The following is a 19,410-nucleotide window of genomic DNA, read 5'->3' as shown; positions in this document are numbered from 1 at the left end:
GAATATTCAAACGTCATCCTTCAGTCTGCCAGGTGGGTTCTCATCAGGCCCTAGGAAGAAATTTTCCCCCCTTCTCAGGTGTGGGTCTTAGTCTTCCTTGTATATCGAGAGTGGTATTTATTGAGACCTACCAGACTGGAAGGTGTCCTCTCCCCGTGGTCACCATGGCAATGGCTGTTGGGCCTCTGAGGTGGGACTCTGGACATATTCCCACCAGTCAGTCTGACCACACTCCCAGATGTGCAATCTCAGACACACATTTCTGTGTTTTCAAGAACCGTGGTATTTTCTGTCCCTTTTGTTGGGGTGGGCTATGCCCGCAGCTGTCGCCTGACGGTCACCAGCAAGGCTGGAGACGCGGTACCGACCCACAGGGAGCTTCCTCACGCGGGACGGGACAGCAGCGTGACGCCCGGGGGCCGCGTGTGAGGGCTGGGGCCCTGCCCGCCCGGAGACCCCCGTGAGGGCCGCCGCCAGGCTCACCCGCCCCGCCCGGGGGCCGCGGCCCTGCCCGCCCGGGGGCCGCGCCGCGCCGCCCCCGGAGGGTCTGGCCTGCCCCGAGGAGCCCCTGCGAGGAGGGAGGAGCGCCCAGCGCCATGTGAGCAGCGGGCGGCGGGCAGCGGCCCTCGGGGAAGACAGATGGGGTGAGAGACAGCGCGAGGTCCGGCTGTCAGCGCGGCCTCGGCCCCGCCGCGGAGGGAGCCCCTCCTCCCGCGGTGTGCGCCTCTCGCTCCCTGGCCGTGGGGAACCATGGCGTCCAGCGAGGAAGACGGAGGCGGCAACGGCGCGGTGGAGGAGAAGGAGAATGGCAAGAAGAGGAGGCTGGGCGCCCTGGCCACGGCCTGGCTCATCTTCTACAATGTCGCCATGACCGCGGGGTAAGCGGGCACGGGTACGCCGCGGGCTGGCAGCGCGGCGCCTCAGCGGGGCGCAGAGCCGCAGCGCGGGGCGGCAGCGCGGAGCGGCGGGAGCCGGGTGCAGCTCGGCCGAGGCGAGGCGGGGGCCCGGCGACCCGGCAGGCTGTCGTAGCCGTGGGGCAGCCGGGTGTGAGAGCCGGGGGCTCAGGGCAGCTGCCGGGAGCGGGGCTAGCCCTCGCCTGCCGGGCATTGCCTAATACGGTGCAGCGCTGCCAGCCGCCAGCGCGTCACCCCGAGCCCGCCGCAGAGGTTAAGTATAGCCGGGACAGGAATGCCGGGCGGGGGTGCCGCGCGGGCCGCGTCCCTCGGCACAGCCGCCGCCGCCGCCACCCCCCCACCGCCGCCCGCCTCCGGGCCAGCCCCCGCGGCCCCCCGCGCCTCGCCGGGAGGGGGTGCCGGCCGGCCGCGGGGAGGCGAAAGCGGTCCTTGGTGCCGCCGGGGGTTTCGGGGCGGCGGTCTCGGGCGCTGGGGGCTCGGGGCGAACTGTTCCGGGCGGCGGTTCCCGCCTGCGGCTGGCTCCCTGAGCTCACGCCCCGGGTTACCGTGTGGGGTGGCTCGTTCAGGTCCGTGAGCCCTGGATCTAAGCGAGCAGAGCTCGCACCGGCTCCCTGCGAGGTAGAAATTTCCAAAGCCGAGCGCGCTCCTCAGCGCCCGCAGGCAGGTGGTGATGAGCAGGGGCTGGGTGGAGAGGGAAGGAGCTGTAATAACCCAAGGGGCTCGTTTGAGCGAGTGCTCCACAGTGCGATGCTTTGCTTTGAGGAAGGTGGGTATTTGTTTTGAATAACAGATCATAAGAGCACTCAGGTTTATGTTGTCAGTGCTTGGAGCACATATTTTCACTTCTTGAAAATTTGTCCTGTTCACTAACTCTTGGGGGGAAAAAAAACCAAACCAAAACTATTAATTTCCACATGCTTAAAAGAAAACTAAGAAGGAACAATTTCATAACTTCTAGGCATTCATCATGAGAACAATTTTACAATTTTACCTCGGTTACCAGTGGGTGAACTCTCTGCCATTTGAATCCCATAGAGCAAAACCGATACGCTGTAGTTGAAGCCAGAGTTCAAGCACTGATGCAGAAAGCCAGGAATATGATCATAATGCCTTTCTTCTCAGTAGCATCTGTGAATCTTGAACACATATTCAAGTCTGTTCATGTATTGCAGCAGCACCTTTTGAAAAGTGCTTTTAGTCAGTGTAATTTTTTTCTAGCTGGCAGGTTAATGTTACCTCATTGAATTCCCAGCCTTGTGCTCTATGTGTGAATTTGCTAATGAACACTGACTCTTGCCACTGACTTTTATATGTCTGCAGAAGATTATCGAACCATATTAGTTTTGACCTTAGGTGCTGATTCAGTATCTCCCACTTCCTTCTCTCCCATCTTTCTTTAATATCAAAAGGGATTAAGACATGCAAAATTGAATATTTTATGTGGAAACAGAAATAAGAGATAGGAACAAATTCTTATTATCTTTTACGGATACAATTTAAGAGAAAAATAAACATATGAAATAGAGCAGTACTTAACAGGGGCACTACACAGGATAAAATAAGTAACAAGAACAGTATATTTGTCCATTTGCGATATAGCAGAGTGTTTCTAGAGTTTTAACAAACCAATACATAATTGCATGTTAACAACCATTCTAATAAAAAATTGTGGCTTATCTTTCATTCTAACAAATGTTTAAGGGACTAAAATGACAGATCAGTACCCAGTCTTACTGAAAGTCCCAACTGGAAATGCTACCTGTATTACAGAAAGTGTTTTCCGTTTCCTGGTGATTTGCAATACTCAGTACAAGGGCTTTCCTGAGATCCAAAGTCAAAGCCAGTGACAACTAAATAAATCGGTCTACAAAAATTCATGTCCAAATAAAAATTTATTTAAGAAAAATAGTCTGCAGTCTTTGCTTCTGAGTGTAGTCCAAGATTACTTCTCTCTGCAACCCTTTTGTTACAGAATGAGGTGCAGAAAATGCCTTGTTAGATTAGATGTATTATGACTTCTCAGGCTAGGGCTAGGACAGAGCTGTTGCTGTCACCATTCGTGCTGCCAGCTGGATGTAAACTCACTGTCATCTTCCTCTTGTCAAACACTTCACTATAAAATAGGGCAGCTTTACTGTGAAGGACTACCAGTGATATTCCAGTAATTCCTCGTTTCCACAGTGGTGGGAGGTAACCTCAAATTAATGTGCTCAGATTTAAAATCCGTTATGAAATCTAAGTAAAACCTGTGGGGGCAAATTTTGGAGCACTGGCAGATTGGATTCATGGGCTTAAAGTAGAAGGGATCAAAGAGGGGAATCCTTCCTACCATGTAAGGAAGCCTGACTAACTCTAAGTGAGTTTAAAATGCCATCATGAAGTGCTGGAATGGGCCATGCCAAGTGACTGCGTAGCAGTAGGCACCATGTGTAAGAGTTGTTAAGGGGCTGATACTGAAGTACGTGCCGTCCGAGGCGAACAGAGAGCTGTCACGGTCCATGCGACTCTCATGCTGTTACAGCATAACGGGTCGGACCAAAGATCAGTATTTCCTGGTACCCCGTTTCCAATGTTAGCCAGTACCTTATGCTTAGGGAAGAGTATAAGAACAGGAGAGGTGTTAAATATTTACCCAAATGTTTATATATATTTGTCCAAATGTTTATATGCTCTCTGAATCTGCCTCTGAGTATTTCTCTCTTGGGCCCTTCCTTAGCCAGAGCTCATGTTGCTGTACAGCGTGCTTGCTGTAGCTTTATGTACAATGAAAGGACTGAGTAATTGTTCTGAATATCATCAGACAAGAAGTTAAGCTAAAGTTGTTGTAGTTTTTGTATTTTTATTTTTAACTCTCAAAATAGCCATCCATGGCTCTGATTATGCCTGTAAGTCTATATTAAAGAATTTTTGTACTTTCTTAGTCTTTGTGGATTGAAACCTGAAGTTTCAAGGCATCTCGCTAGTGTGATGTTTGGAAGAATGTGGTATAGCTCTGCATTAAGCATGGAACATATGGTACACTATTTTGAAAATCTTAATTATATAAACACGGATTAATTATGTGGAAGGAATTGCACATGCCTTGGGTTATTGTACTGGGACTGGACTGGGTAGTGGGGATCAACCCACCACAGTTTAGAAGTTTATTTTTTTCAATCTCAATTTCCATTTGAGATCTCAATTTAAGTTTTATATCAAATTCCATTTTGATTAAAAGTTACTGTTACTTTCTTTCTTTTACTCTGGAAGGGTTATCAGTTGGTAGCATTGTTCAGTTTCCTTAAAAGAACATTAAAAAATTAGCCAACACCATCAAATGTGCTAGTTAAATATACCTGCCTTCGGAAGCCAGGAGCATAGAACACCCATCTTTCAGCACTTCAGAGTCTGATTTTCAAAGACGACTTCTCAACACTTTTGAAAACTGAATCATAATGGTAACTTCAGTTGGACAATCACAAACAGAAGCATTCAGATCACTAGTCAGTTCTGAAAAATATGAGTTGAGGGGCCATGAAAAATGTAAAAGTGATGTGCATAGGTTCCATTCCTTTACTTATGCAAACCTGCGACCCAAACTGGTGGCTTCAGTGCCAAGTTCATTGCGTGTTTTCAAATAACAGTAAGTCACAGTAAAGACGCATGAGGATTTAATAGTAAAAATATGTAGTCACTGCTAGTGAAAAGTCTGATGGACCTGTGGTTTTGGGGGGTCCCCTCAATTCAAGTCAATCCTCTGAAGGTAAACAAGTCATTCTCTATCCTTTTCCAAGTAAAGAGATAAAAGAGTGTAATATTTACATAACATTATATAATATTTATGTCTAAAGATACTTTAAATAATCTCCTAAGAACACTGACAAGTGCAGAAGCAAAGATATTCTGTGAAGAAAATATTCTACTAAATTATTTACTGTGGATGGATATTTTTAGAATTCTAATTTGAAATGTATCCATTCTCTTTCTTTTGTAGGTGGCTGGTATTAGGTATTGCCATGGTGCGGTTTTATATACAGAAAGGAACACATAGAGGCTTATTCAGAAGCGTTCAAAAGACGCTTAAATTTTTCCAGACATTTGCTTTGCTTGAGGTAAATTTTAAACATTAGTTTGCTTTACTGGATGCTGGATATCATAGGCAAAACACATTATGAACCTGAATTTAATATCAAAATATTATATTAGTACTTGAAGTCCTTTTAACTTTATTATTTAATGAAGGTTTTTTGGGGGGCAAGGTGATTAGTTGAAACAAATGGACACATTTTTTCAAACTTAATTCTAATATTTCTTTACATCAAATACTGCTAGGGAACTGCTTTGATTTGAGAGTCTAACTCAAAAGGCAAAATCTCTGAAGGCATTCCAGCCAGCAGATCAACACTCTAGCTTAGTAGATATCGTCTCCCATCTCCAGAGATGATAGCTTCCCTCTTATTCCTTATGCTGGACTCATTATCCTTCTGTGCCTTTTCTGCTTCTGCTTATTTCCAGCCTGGATTCACATGCCCCATATCATCTGTTACAACAGGGTCTGTGCAAGTTGTGCAAAGTATTCTTTAAATAATATGACTTTTGCCAACTATGCACTAGTGGTCTCAGTTTATGGTACATCTATGGAATGAAACTGTTGGGTGTATTGAGCACTTACAGTTCTTTCCCAGGCACAACAAAGAGTGCTTATCTGCATTTTAACTTTTTTTCTCAATCTGCCTGCAACATCTGTAGTTCAATCAACTGTTAAAATCATGGCCAGCTGTATATAGGCTTTTATGCTATTAAACTTTTGCAATAAGTAATTCTACTCAAATCTGTCAAAATAATGAAAAGCACTCTGTTTGCTAAACATTACTGACCAGAAAATACAATAAATCTGAAGCTTCATAGTTGTCATTGGCAAACTTATAATGATGTTATTAATGCATAATGAATACAGAACATTTAAAAATTGCTATGGTTTAGCATCCCGTACATGACTCCCTCCACACTGTCCTGTAAAATTCTTCTTTGAATAAGATAAGGGAAGGGAAGCTTACTAGCTGAAAAAATAAATGCTTTGTAAGTATCTAAATATGTAATATATACAATTAATTAGGAAGATAAATCTCTTTCATGTGTTTGCACAGATCAGATACTGAGCCCATCACAGCATTGGTTGTCAGGGCTCTAACATGTATTTCTTTTAAAGACTGTTAGTTGGAGACAAAAAACCAGTTCTCCTTCAGAATTAACCCTAGGTTTATATTAATATCAGAAGGCCATGTTTATAGTGTAGATAGTAACATACTGTACATCAGTAACCTCTAACTTATTTTTATTTACAGGTAGTCCACTGTGCAGTTGGTGAGTTCTTTGTTTTAGTTTCTCCTGTAACTAATTAAAACATGAATTTTGGAACAGAGATAACATGTTTCTCTTTTTAAGGAATAGTTCGCACGTCTGTGCTTGTGACTGGGGTCCAAGTGAGTTCAAGAATCTTCATGGTGTGGTTCATTGCACATAGTATAAAACAGGTATGTGCGTGAGCAAGTTGTGTTTTGATTGTTTCTAAGGAGAAGCTATTAATACAGTTTTCATTTCACCAGGAAGACCAATTTAAAAATTAATGACATTCCTATAGAGAATACTTACATACTTGAGTGCAATTTTGGAAGTTAGGTTACAGGATGGAATTTATATGCTTCTACCCAGGAGACTGGGTCTGGATCTTAGCTGTGAATCAGCACTATCTTCAGCATCGTGCCAGCTGTGGACTGCCTAAGTGAGGTCAACGACTACTGCTATTATTTACCAGCAAATCTACCACAGTGTTACCGGTTCCCTTTCAAAAACTTAAATTAGCACTTACTGAAATAATCTAAATGAAAATATTTCTTAAATTGAATTTACCTGGATAAAACATGGTTGTGATTTTACAATTTATTTTAGGAACTTCAAGATTTTATTGTTATGGTAATATTAACTTTTGATGGCATGCGTACTGCATTGTTTTCGTTAAAAATATATCAAGTCATCCAGCATGCCACAGTGATGCTTAAGGTCCTGTATAAATGATGATAGTTTATTTGCCTGGCTGTAGGTGGTTATTGTAAGTGTAGTTATTCCTTAGCAGAATGAAACAAGCAGACTGCTTACAGCTGGTAGATAGGACATTCAGTTCAGTTTCTGAGGTCTGCTTTCTGTGAAGGGCATGTAAGAATTAAGTGATAGATTTTGAGTCTGTGCTCCTGAATTTCTCTAAACTTAAAAAGCTGAGCCATTAAACTGTCTCACCAGCAGATGGCATATGCTTTTCTGCTGATGGGATACCATAGCACCTGCCTCAGTTGTCAAATCCCTTTGTTTCAGTTCACAGAGGACTTGTTTTCTACACTTCATCTTTTCCTTTACTGTCGCTTTTCTTAACATGGAATAGGCTTTTCATAGCCTTTTTTTTTTTTTTGTAAGCTAAGTGTTTTCATTTTTCCCTTAAGGGAAAATGTCTCAAAGATTAACAAGTTTTTTATATTGAATGTTTACATGAATGCTGGAATAAAGCACTTCATTTTGCCATTTTGTTATTACCTACAGTGGATTAAATCTTTAGCATATCCACTAATTTCTTTTGTTTGCTCTGTCTTCAGTATAGTAGGTCAAGCTGTGTCCAAGAAAAAATACATCTGAATGTATGTCTGTATTTCACACTGTTACTGCTTTGCAGCCATGAATGTTCAGGGTCACTATAGGTGGTGAGGGGCATGTTAGTGATAATAGCCAGATCCAGATCTCTCTACTTGACTGGAGATTTGCAAGGCAAGAGATAGGAATTCTCTGCATACTTATTTAAAGCTCTTCTGCTTGGATTTAGCACTGTGACATGAATCCAAGTTTGGGTTATCAATGTTTGTCTCTAATTGCATGAGGCTAAGAACAGCCTAATTCTGTCTTTCCCTTTGTTTATTCATTTGGATATCTTTGCACTTCAGTTGTTGCTATTTGTTTGTGAGTTTGGTGGTATTTTTATATCTCATTTTGTGATGTTGGTGAGATCCTTTCACTAAAAGTGCACCTTCTTTGACTGACATATTGAGGGCACGATTTTATGAGATGATGAGAACTTATAATTTTTCTTGACTTTTGACAGAGTTGTGCATTTTCAGCATCTTTGAGATGTATTGAGCTTTGTCACCGCATTGCATTTTATTAAAAAAAATCATTTCCCTTTTTTGTAATTTTAACAAAACTTGTGTTACTTTATTTTATTTCACAGACATCCCTGGAGCTTTTCAGCCTTCAGGCATGGAAGTGTATTACAAAATTCCTTCCCTTTTAAAGAAAAGAAAATTACTTGCGTGTAATTCTTCTTCTCAGAAGGTAGTGTTTGTAATAGATCCCCATGTGCCTTCTCTGTATTTGGGGACTTCTGTTTATTTGTTCACTTAGAGTGAAAAAGAACCAGTGTTTTGAAACAGCAGATAGGTGTGCTACCTACCGATGAGGCAGTTTAATGACTCAGAACTTAAATCTTAAACGGGATTGTTGAGTGAGTTTACCCAAAGCTCCTGATCTACCAACTACTCTTCATTTAGTGATTCATCTGTGTTCCAGCTCCTTAACTATCTTACAGCTCCCTGAAGTCTGCCAAATTTGATCTCCTGCAACTAAGTTCCAGTTAGTAGATTATACTAAGCAATTCCTTTTGTCTAAAGTTTCGTGGAGACATGCATTATATGGTCAGGAAGAAGCAAGATAAAAAGTAAGAGAAAGTCTAGGAGACAGAGTAGTGAAATGCAGAATGGGTAAAAACTGATTATGAAAGGAACATGTCTTCTGTGTTGTTTTCTTCTTGCTGTTTTGAGGACTAAGAAAATAAACAAATAAATCAACCACAAATAAAAAGAGGGAGACAGTTAGACAGCATAGTGAAAATGCAGATAGAGAATAAAAAGGAAGAATAAGCTCAATTATAGGGTTTTATATTTTTATATTTGCATAATGGATAAAGATTGCTTGGTTTGCAAAATGTCTGTATGTTAGTAAATACATATGATAAAGAACTGTACATGGTAATGGTTCAGCATATCACTTTTATGCCAAAATTTTCTTTCTTTACAAGATGCTAGTTCTGTTCCATATATCTTAAACAGTAGTCTGTTGCAGTTTGCACAGAAAAGAAGCTTAAGGATGAAGAAAGTGTTGGTTCTTTATACTTCTGCAGATCCAGAATGAGGAGAGCGTTATTCTTTTTCTGGTCGTATGGACTGTGACAGAGATTACTCGATATTCCTTCTACACATTCAACCTGCTCAACCATTTGCCATACTTCATTAAATGGGCCAGGTGGAGATGTCTTGCACTTCAGTTTCTCATGGTTCTGCGCATGTTAGTTTCACGCATGCTGAGCTAACACACAGGAGAGCAGGTGTTTGAGTTTTGTTTATGTGTCAGCAGAGTGCAAGTCGGTTGCTTTCTGTACTTGGGATCATTGTTACTTGGTTTAAAATGTTAAAAATGTTTTAGCTGATATTTTGGGTGTGATTTGTTCTTTGCTTTCTGTGTCTCACAGTTTGAACTCTGCTTTCATTTACTTCAGTTTTTTTTTTTAATCTTTGGAGTAATCTTTTAACTTACAGTATGACTCCTTAAGATGCTTTTGAATACAGTGCCCAAAATTAAGCACCTGTGCTAGTCTTTGTGGATTTCAGGTCTTTGAAAACGTGGGAGTTGTTGTCACTCAATCTTATGCATATTAGTACTTTATGAGAAGTTCTGCTTTATCAGAGCTTTTGTAAGGTTATATTCATGTAGTGAAGCTAAATATTGACTTAGTTTAGCCCACATAAAAAGTGTGTTCCATATCAAAACTGCTTTGATTTTGAAGCATACCTAAGGTTGGCCGCTAGATCAGATCTATTACAGAGACTGCATGTTTATCAGGAGACTTAACTGGAAGAGTAGTATTCTCTGTAGTAATTATTTGAAAAATACATGTAAGACAGACAGACTTACACTGTTAGAAGGAAAATATTTTACCTACGTTCAGCACAGGTGACTCTTATTTAAAAGAGTGTGTTTGTTTATTTTCCTTTATTTTTGTTTTATACATAATGCAGTTCTGATGCTTCTAATGCACTTCTTTGATGTGTCTGATATTTATGTCCATTCTTGTAATGCATTATCTTTTTGCTAATACCTAAGGTGGTAGGCTTGATTATGTTTAAGCACTAAATGGCAAACTTAAAAATAATCAGGTCTAGTTTCATTAATAATTTTTTTATGTAGGCTTCAGAAAGAGAAATGCATTCAGAAAGTACTACATTGACAGATACACTTTTTGCCATCAAGTCAGTGTATCTTGGATGACAGAATTTTTGTTTCCTTATAATAGACAATAGGGAAAACTGACACTCTCACAGCAGAGATATATGGTGAAATATACTATAAACAAAATATTTGAAAATGTATTATCTTTTCATAGAGTCCAAAATATCCCATCGAGATTTATGGATAATCAAACAGCACAACTGGGCATAAATTCAGTACACCAAGGGAGCTGGAAATTTCTGATCTTTAGCTTATAATTGTAAAAGATTTGCCTGTCCATTGTTAATGGAATAGGTATGCTCTAAATTTTAGTTCAGAATTTTACTCGGGGGTTTTTTTCACTGCATAGAGACAAACTGTGTGTAGGTCATGGCATCAGTTCCTTCTCATACTTCCCCTAATCTGCTCGCTGACCTGTGAGTCCTCTAAGCCCATTTGGTCCGAGGAGGGTTTCATGTTTGGTTGCTGCTGTTTGGGATCTCATGTCTTTTGGTCATGGAGTGCACTCTGTACCTTTCTGTCTGTGCAACAGCTCTCATTGCTGTTCCCTGCCTGAACTCGAGAGCTGTTCCTTAGGAGAAACTGCATCTCCATGGTGCGCTATGTGTAAGGACAGCACAAACCCTACTGATTACTTTTTTTATTTTGTCACCACATATGTGGCCTATGGCATTCAAACCACATTTTCTTTAAACTGAATACCTTCGTTCTTCCCATTTTAAAATGGATCTGATAAGTTTCTGGCACTTTCATTTTCTTTTATTTTTTATTTCCATTTCCATTAGTGGTAAATGTAGTATTATTTGGATTTCCCATGTGGCAGTGGGTAAAACAGGCTTCTGATGTTTCTCAACGTTTTAATTATCTTCAAAGAAATTATAATACATAGAGTTGACCCAGTGTGCGTGCACTGTGACAAAGATATGTAGGATCATCTGAACTTGGGATCCAGTCCTGCTCTGAATCCTGTCAGTGACAACAGGAGCAAGACCAGTAGATTAAAAGAAAAGACACTATTGGAGACTACAAATTTGTGGATTTTTTTACTCTTTACTATTAGAAAGACATACAAACATTCTGACACTTCACTGTTTTTAAATAAAAGGACTGAGGAATGCATTCTCTGTAAACCTAAGCAACACTATCCAAAGTAACTGAAACTGGTATTCTGTGCCAAGTCAGGATGTGGTCCTTGATTTTGGTGCAGAAACTGCTGTAATACATTGCTGTGCTACTAATAATAGCAAGAGGAAATTTTAAATTCATGGGGTGTTTCTCACAAGAGTTTTTTTTTAATGCAGATACAACTTTTTTATCATTTTGTATCCTGCTGGAGTTGCAGGTGAACTGCTAACCATATATGCTGCTTTACCCTATGTGAAGAAAACAGGAATGTTTTCACTGAGACTTCCCAACAAATATAATGTCTCCTTTGACTACTATTACTTCCTTATTATTGTCATGTTCTCCTATGTGCCATGTAAGTATTACTTAACTGTAGTAATGCTAACAGCGTAATAATTGATTATCAGCAATGCTGGAAACACTACCTGTAGTTAAATTTGCTGAGCACTTTCTACTATAAAAGCCTGCTTTCTATTGTTCCAAGCTTTGCTGTGCTTTAATTGGTTAGACTGAAATTTTCCATCCTGTTATCTGCCTCAGAACATAAGCTGTGTTAAAAATTTCAGTGAAAATGCTAAAAACATTTCTAAGACTTGGACAAAGTAAAAAACCTTTTTACTTACACACAGAAATGTCTGTAACTGTGTCACTGAGAATTTCTAGTGCCTCTGCCACTTTGAAGCAACAGCTTAAAAATTGTCCTGCATGTCATGCCAGAGATTTGCCTTATTTTTATTGCTATTAATATCCATTTACGTGTCACTTCTGAAAATCACCATTTGAGCATGCTCAGGAAAAGGTTGAAGGAATATTCTCCAAGATTTCATTTTCACAGAAATCCACCCCCCAGACTTCTCTGAACACACTTCAGTCCTTGGTTTAATCAGATTGTCCTTTTACTTCTGGATACCAGAAGCCACAGATCAATTGGCTAACCAGAGCTAAGATTAGAGAGACTATGTGTCTTGCACTTCCAGTGTTATTTCCACTGGTACCTAAGCAGTATAGACAAGGAGAAAGCAACCCGGTTCCAATATAGCACCATGAATGGGGCTAGACCAAACTAGCTAAGTAGAATATTTTAGATAGTTTGGACAATGAGGCTAGAAACAAGGCAAGAGATTAGGGAGAGGCATTGAGAAGCAGGAAAATTGAACTTAAAAGGGTCTGTGATCTGCATCCATAAAACGTATTCCTTTAAGAAGTTGACCTTAAACATGGACTTTCACAGTATGCACACACACTGAAATTTTTTGCACAAGAAATCATGAAGGCCAACGAGATAAATTTATATGAGTAAAAAATGTCCTAAGCTATCATAACTTACTAACAGTTTTACAATTGTTTATATAACTTAATGCTTCAGGAATAAATCCGATTTTCTATCCATTAAACATAAGGATCAAATGTATCAGCAGGGCAGTATTATAATAGATCTCAGAGGGCCAGGAGAGAGGGAGCTCCTCACTTCAGATGTGAACAAGTAGGCTAAATTTCATAGAATCATGAAGGTTGGAGAAGACCTCTAAGATCATCTAGTCCAACCGTCACCCCAACACCTCCATACCTACTAAACTATGTCCCAAAGTGCCACGTCTACATGTTTTTTGAACTCCTCCAGGGATGGTGACTCCACCACCTCTCTGGGCAGCCTGTTTCAATGCTTGACCACCCTTTCAGTAAAGAAATTTTTCCTAATATCCAATCTAAATCTCTCCTGATGCAACTTGAGGCCGTTTTCTCTCGTCCTCAACTTGTATCCTCCTCAGAGTCTTAATTCAAACATGCGTACCTTAGCACAAATTTGAAGACTTCAGGCACTGCCAGAAAGTGGTTAAGTCCTGTTTATACAAAGAAAGTGTTTGAGGGAAGTTCCTTGAACACAGGTATACATTCGGGGGCCTTGTCTGACTTTTGACTATCCTTTTGTAATTCACTGCAATGTTCATGACCTGCTGTTATTTACCCTAACCAACTGCTGCACTGTGTGCCATAATTTTTCCTCAGTTCATCATTCTGCAAAATTGTATTTTTTCATTATGTGATCTGTTGATTTTTTTCATCTAATTTGCTTTCTTTTATGCTTTGATCAAGTATTTCCACAACTCTACTTCCACATGCTGCGGCAGAGAAGAAGGGTGCTTCATGGAGAAGTGATTGTGGAAAAGGACGATTGAATCAAGCCATGTAACTATGGTGCTTTTAATGGAAAAAAAGAGGGTAAAAAAACATAACTTCCTGTGATTTTTCTGAGTCCAAGTTTTAAAACATGGAACAAGAATAAACAACTGTGCATAAAATAGCATGGACTGTATTATTTTTATAATTAATATATCTTCAGACTTACCTTTTTATCCTTGGTTTCACTTTGATTTTTAATTGTTCATTTCTTCAGGCAAACTATTTTCTTATTTTCAATAGGCTGACAAATAGCTTTAAGAATTGGAATAGTTGGCTACTCTGCTTTCTGTTCTGAAAGTTCTGTTATGACCTGTAGTCATCATCAAGAACAGAAGGAGAGTTGATAAGTTGTACTGAAAGTGAGTCTTCTGGCAAACAGAGCATAAATTAGGTAATGATGTTTTTCATAGACTAGGTGGCTTAAATGTTGTTTAAGCTTTATATTAAATAATACCTTTCCAGTTATAAGTACTGTTAGCATGTTGTTCAACATTCTTTGAATTTCAGGATCACACTGTAGAACTCCAGAAGGACTTTTGAAAGGAGCTGAATTCTTGATTGTCAGTGCAAATTTAGATCTCTCTGTATTTTCATTTGTAATTTTAAAGATATGTAGAATAATAGATATAATATTAACTGGTTAAAAGTTTGTGCTGAGGAGTAGACTTGATGTGCCTACCTTTCTCTGATCAGTGGCTGGAATGGGACTCGTTTGCAGAGGAACACTGATTGTCAGCATGTTTCCTATTCTACGTTTAATTATGTATGCAGAAAAATTATGGTATTGCATTTAGAAACTGTAGCTACAGTGAGATATTTAACTTCTTATAAATAGCTAAGTCAGATGAAATATATTTGAAATAGCGTCTTAAAATATAAATTGTGCTTTGAATCATCCCATTGTGCAATTTTAATTGCTCCCTCCCCATTAATTGTTTATACTGTGTTGACCTAATTTTATTTAATGTCTTCAATAATCTGCAAGAGGCATCTACAGTGTATGAATAAAAGTTACAGACGATACTACACTATATGATACCTGAATGGGAGACGTCCAACAGATGGATTAAATGTAGACAAGAATTAGATGCAGCCTAAGAGATTCAGAGGAAAGGTAATGCATTTGAGGAAACTTGGATACTTAGTGAGAGAGAGAGACAAGATTGAAATGTAATGATGTAGTAAGAAGCCTTGATAATGTAGGCAACAAAGTTGCTTCTGGCATTGCTAATGTCAAAAGAAGAGTATATGTGCAGAAGAGCTGCATCAGGCATCTGGAAATCAGAATACTCGTTGTGATTGCTGAGGTCATTTCTGGAGTACAGTCTTATATTTTGGGTACCTCAGGGGTGAGGAATTGAGTCAATCTTCTGAAAAGTCAGAGAACAGTAACAAAATTAGTTGAAGTGAGAAAGAAGTCAGAAAGATTGAGTCGTTAAGTATGTATAATTTTTTGTTATGTGACATACACATAAAGGAAGAGACTTTCTAAGTATGAAGGTGTGATTATATAAATTTGAAACAAGGTAAATATCCAATGAATATCAGGAGAAAGATCCTACCAATGAGATCAGTTAGGTTATGGAATGACACAGTAATGCTTATCAATGCATACAAGTTCTTGGAAGGTTTTAAGTTAGATGTAATGCAATAGTGGAAAATAATCTTCCTTTGGCAAGAGTTTGAACTACATACTTGAATAGGCAGTTTCCATTTTTAGCTTGAATGATTCTATGATAATACAGCTTTTTTGAAAATTGTAGATACACCTTTTTCTGGTATATCAGGTAATTTGATGAAAAAGCAGGGATTTACTACATCCCTAACTTTCAAATTCCATTTTGTGCCTTAAATTTGTAATAGTTATGCATGTCTTCATTACATGTAAATTAGTTTCCTTTTAAATGACAGGTGCATAATGGACTTGAGATAGAATAGTTGTATTTCTTACAATTTTAAAAGGTGTAATCTTTGTATTTTTCAGAACAAATTTCATGCAAGGTGCTATAATTTAACTTATTACTTCTCTGTTTTATATGCAGCTAAAATTATTAAAAGTTTAAAATACAAACTACATTTACAACACTGAATCACAAAATAGTTGTGTTACATATGTTCAGACTAGCAGTTGTATTTGTCCAAAGTTCTTAGAGTAGTGTGTTATAAACTTCACTTGCTTTTTGATCCATGAGGAACATCATGGCAGGTTTTAGAAATATTTCTCAGTTAGCAAGCAGAAGAGTGTGATGAAATATGAGTAACTAAGATTAGATTAAGTTCTGTGTCTCTTTTTTTACTGTCAGGGCAGCTCACTGAAGACCGTAACTATCAATTCATTGAAAGTATTGCATACTTTAAGGATGTGATTTTGAAATCCTTGATCAGATGAGTGTATCCCACAGATACTATTCCTGTAATAAAAGGAATACCTGTGCTATAATACTGTATTATATTTGTTTTCATTGTGGCTTAAGGATATTATCATATGTCAATCAAGGAGCTATTTTGATATTCTTTTGTACAAGTGACATGAAAAAAATACAGTACTGTTTGCTTAAATCTTGGGTTTGCACTTTCATAAAGCAACAGTGTACAAGGTAATGATACAATTTTAAAAGTGATTTATAGCTACAGAAGAGTCTTGCTAAATGATAAAAGAATAAAAATAAAGCTAAAAACTACTTACAGTATTGCATTCAATGTTTGATAGACCAGAGAGATTGCCATGTAGATTAGTTGACATGGCAAGTACTTTAAAAAAAAACAAGCAACATGTTCTTTCTTCCTCTTGTTTTTTGATTGAAACTTTTCACTGAAGCCTCAATGTATACCTTTTGTTTTAATATCTTCTCAAAGATAGTGAGAATTGCAGGTAAAATCCTCTTACCATTGACTTCAGATGGGCCAGGATTTTATCCTAGGTAGCTTACTTAAACTTCAATATAACATCGTGAAACTTTTAATTAGCTTGTTAACTGGACATAAAAAGTTAAGTATGATTTTCATATGGTGCTCTCTTTCCCACTTCTTTTTGACACCTGTCTTTTCTGTCTTCCTCTCTGCAATATTCCTAGTTTTCTAAAGCATTGAAATCCTCCTGTTTATGAAAGATTAGGAACGTATTCAAACATCAGCATCTTTAATGTTTTGATGTGTCTTTAACAAATTGTTCGTGTAAAGATGTTTTCTTATTTGTGCTATTATATATGCCTTCTGGAATGGATTAATATAGAGTATGACCTTATGAAGCTTTTTTAATGACAATACATAGGAATAGGCAAGAAGATTCCTATTCATCAGGTGACATTTCCTACTATTGGTAGTAACATAAACACACCATCCTTTTTATAAACTCCAGCTGAAAGCAGTTGGATTTCTTGAGGTTCCCCCTAACACTCACACACTGTTCCCATTGCGAAGGGCTGTTCTGGGACAGATTGGGTGAATCACCTTGTTTCACAGCTCTGCCCAGAACTGTGCCTCTGTCTAGAGGCCAGATCCTGGCCTCAGGGCATGGGCAGTACAAAGGAATATGACCCTGAGAAATTGCATCTTCCACATTAGCCGCCAAGGGGGCCACTGAGGCCTTTGTGAACAGTAGTTGGTAGACATCATTTCTGTCACCTCTCACTATGCGGGATGTGAGAAGCGAGGAAGCTCAACGTGCTCTCGTACCTTCTGCGTAGGGAGCTCATGAGAGCAGGTGGGAGGATCTCTCTGCACAAAGGGTGTGTCACAGAAAGGGCTTTTCGGCTCCACTCAGCTGTCTTATGACTATCTATAAGCCTATATTTCTTGAAATACTGATATGCCAAGGTAGCTATGCCACACTGCTCTCAATAGTGTAGTTCAAAATTAACAGCCTTGGAGAAATGGTGCAGTGTGCTGCTTCTAATTCCCACTGAACATAGCATTTAGCCAGGTTCATGTTAATGGACAGATTGCAATGACTAGTTAACAGGGAGGTGCATGGAGACCTTTTCTTTGACCAGAGGGAACCTACCTTTTCTTATGCAGAAAGAAATACGTGCATTTTAAATCTAGGTCTAGCTAGTGCTCTGACTGTGGTACTTGCACTCTTCACAGTAGCTTACGTTAGTGGCTATTTGGATATTTATAAGATTGCTAAATAAACTAGAATGAAAACAAATTACAACCATTATAAAAAATTATAATTTAAGGAAGTTGGTACATTAACAGTTTTTGTGAATTCAGCTCTTACTTAATCTGACTTAGGAAAAAAAAAAAGGAAGGAAAAGTAATACAAATAAGTGTTCTGCACTAGGCAGGAGGGCTTCATAAATCAAAATTTTCAGGCAGGCAAACTGGCTGTAGTTGTTTATAAAGGATTGGTTAAATGTGTTTTTGAACAAAAAGGTTGAAAGCTTTTCTGAAAATTAAATTTTATTTCATAATGTATATTTTAAAATGTGCTCAGAGATACTGTATTATTTATTACCAGTTTACAATTTAAATTCATGCTGAACATACACTTTATAGATGATTAACTGTAGCCCATTAAAATGTTTTATTCTATGTTTGTTCCAATGACTGTTTAAGAAACAAACACCTCATGTTTCTGCAGAGCCCTGTTCTCTTGCTTAAGTGAGTTGCAGTATTGTTAGTGCCTACTAAGCTTTACAAGGCTCTTAAAGTGGCAGGTTAGTATTTGCCAGGGATAGCTCCTTAAACTTGCTTTCATGACGGCACACCTTAATAGTGGGTGGTACTCTTGGTTCAGTGTCTGGTACTGTACGCCACTGATGCTGTTCTAGGGGTCTTACTTACAGATGTCAGTAAGTGATTCATCCGTATGAATTACCAGATTGAGAAGACCTGTCTTGTGAACTCTTAGGTCACAAAAGTAAGTCTGACAAGTGAATTTACGGCTGTACCAAGGCAAACTGTGGAGAACCTGGATGTTGGGTAACTCTAGCCCTCTCATAGGAACATGCTGTCAAGTTCAGGCCTCCAACTGGTAGTGGCTTTCAAGTTCTAAAATGTTCAGTATTTTCTGTGTCATGTTGTATCAACTTAAACATGTTGTCTTTTTATTCACAGCTCTCTTGCTTCTCTGTTCAGTCTTGAATGTATTTTATGTCCTTTCAGTTGATGGCTTTGTAAAAGTGTAAGTACAGAAGTATTTATCTAAGTGTATCATGTATAGAATTGTACTTAAAGATTCTTAATAATGTAAATGCATTGCAGCTGCTCATTACCGTTATTTTTTCTGAAATGCATTATCATTAGCAGTTTACACAGCCAGGAAAACAGCACAATATGATACTTTTAATAACTTATTTATTTGCAAAGATTATAAGATTTGTTGAGCTATAGATTCAGATATTTGTTTTAGAGATTGTTAATACTGTAGCACTGTAGAAATTAATCATCAATTAAAAGACATGTTCTAAACTATGTTCTATTTGATTTTATTTTTTTTGTAGCATGTAGAAGTCAGTTCATACAACTGTTCAGTGTATTATACCAGACTGGTATCTGGTTACAAGTACTATACTTTTTTATCTGGAATTATTTCACAGATTAATCTTGAGGTCCCCTATAACATATTTACTATTAGCCAGCCTTCCTTTTTATATTTCTTAAAATATATTCCATTAAAAAAGAGGTAGGTGTGAGTAGTAATATTGGTTTATCAAACAAGAGGGAAAAATACAGGGCATTAAAGAGAATCATAGAATCATAGAATCATTTAGGTTGGAAAAGACCTTTAAGATCATCGAGTCCAACCGTTAACCTAGCACTGCCAAGTCCACCACTAAACCATGTCCCTAAGCACCACATCTACACGTCTTTTAAATACCTCCAGGGATGGTGACTCAACCACTTCCCTGGGAAGCCTCTTCCAATGCCTGACAACCCTTTC

At 38.9% G+C, this 19,410-nt stretch overlaps 1 protein-coding gene across 2 annotated transcripts; it reads left to right on the top strand.

Annotated features, from left to right (window-relative positions):
* The first annotated feature begins 288 nt into the window (after positions 1 to 288).
* Positions 289 to 18,898, top strand: HACD1 (3-hydroxyacyl-CoA dehydratase 1). Of its 2 annotated transcripts, none has more exons than XM_072854401.1 (7): positions 289 to 878; positions 4,888 to 5,005; positions 6,239 to 6,257; positions 6,345 to 6,427; positions 9,112 to 9,233; positions 11,519 to 11,697; positions 13,437 to 18,898. In XM_072854401.1, the coding sequence occupies exons 1-7, from the start codon at positions 751 to 753 to the stop codon at positions 13,517 to 13,519; spliced, it is 732 nt and encodes a 243-aa protein (XP_072710502.1). In that variant the 5' UTR covers positions 289 to 750; the 3' UTR covers positions 13,520 to 18,898. The 2 variants fall into 2 exon arrangements, with proteins under 2 accessions (XP_072710502.1, XP_072710501.1); XM_072854400.1 differs by having other exon boundaries at positions 297 to 878; positions 6,339 to 6,427.
* Positions 18,899 to 19,410: the final 512 nt, after the last annotated feature.

Source organism: Ciconia boyciana, chromosome 2 (genome assembly GCF_034638445.1).
Source record: "Ciconia boyciana chromosome 2, ASM3463844v1, whole genome shotgun sequence".
In the NCBI taxonomy this organism is placed as follows: Eukaryota; Metazoa; Chordata; class Aves; order Ciconiiformes; family Ciconiidae; genus Ciconia; species Ciconia boyciana.
Note: the sequence above shows the minus strand (reverse complement) of the source record. Positions and strands in the feature narration are given on the sequence as shown.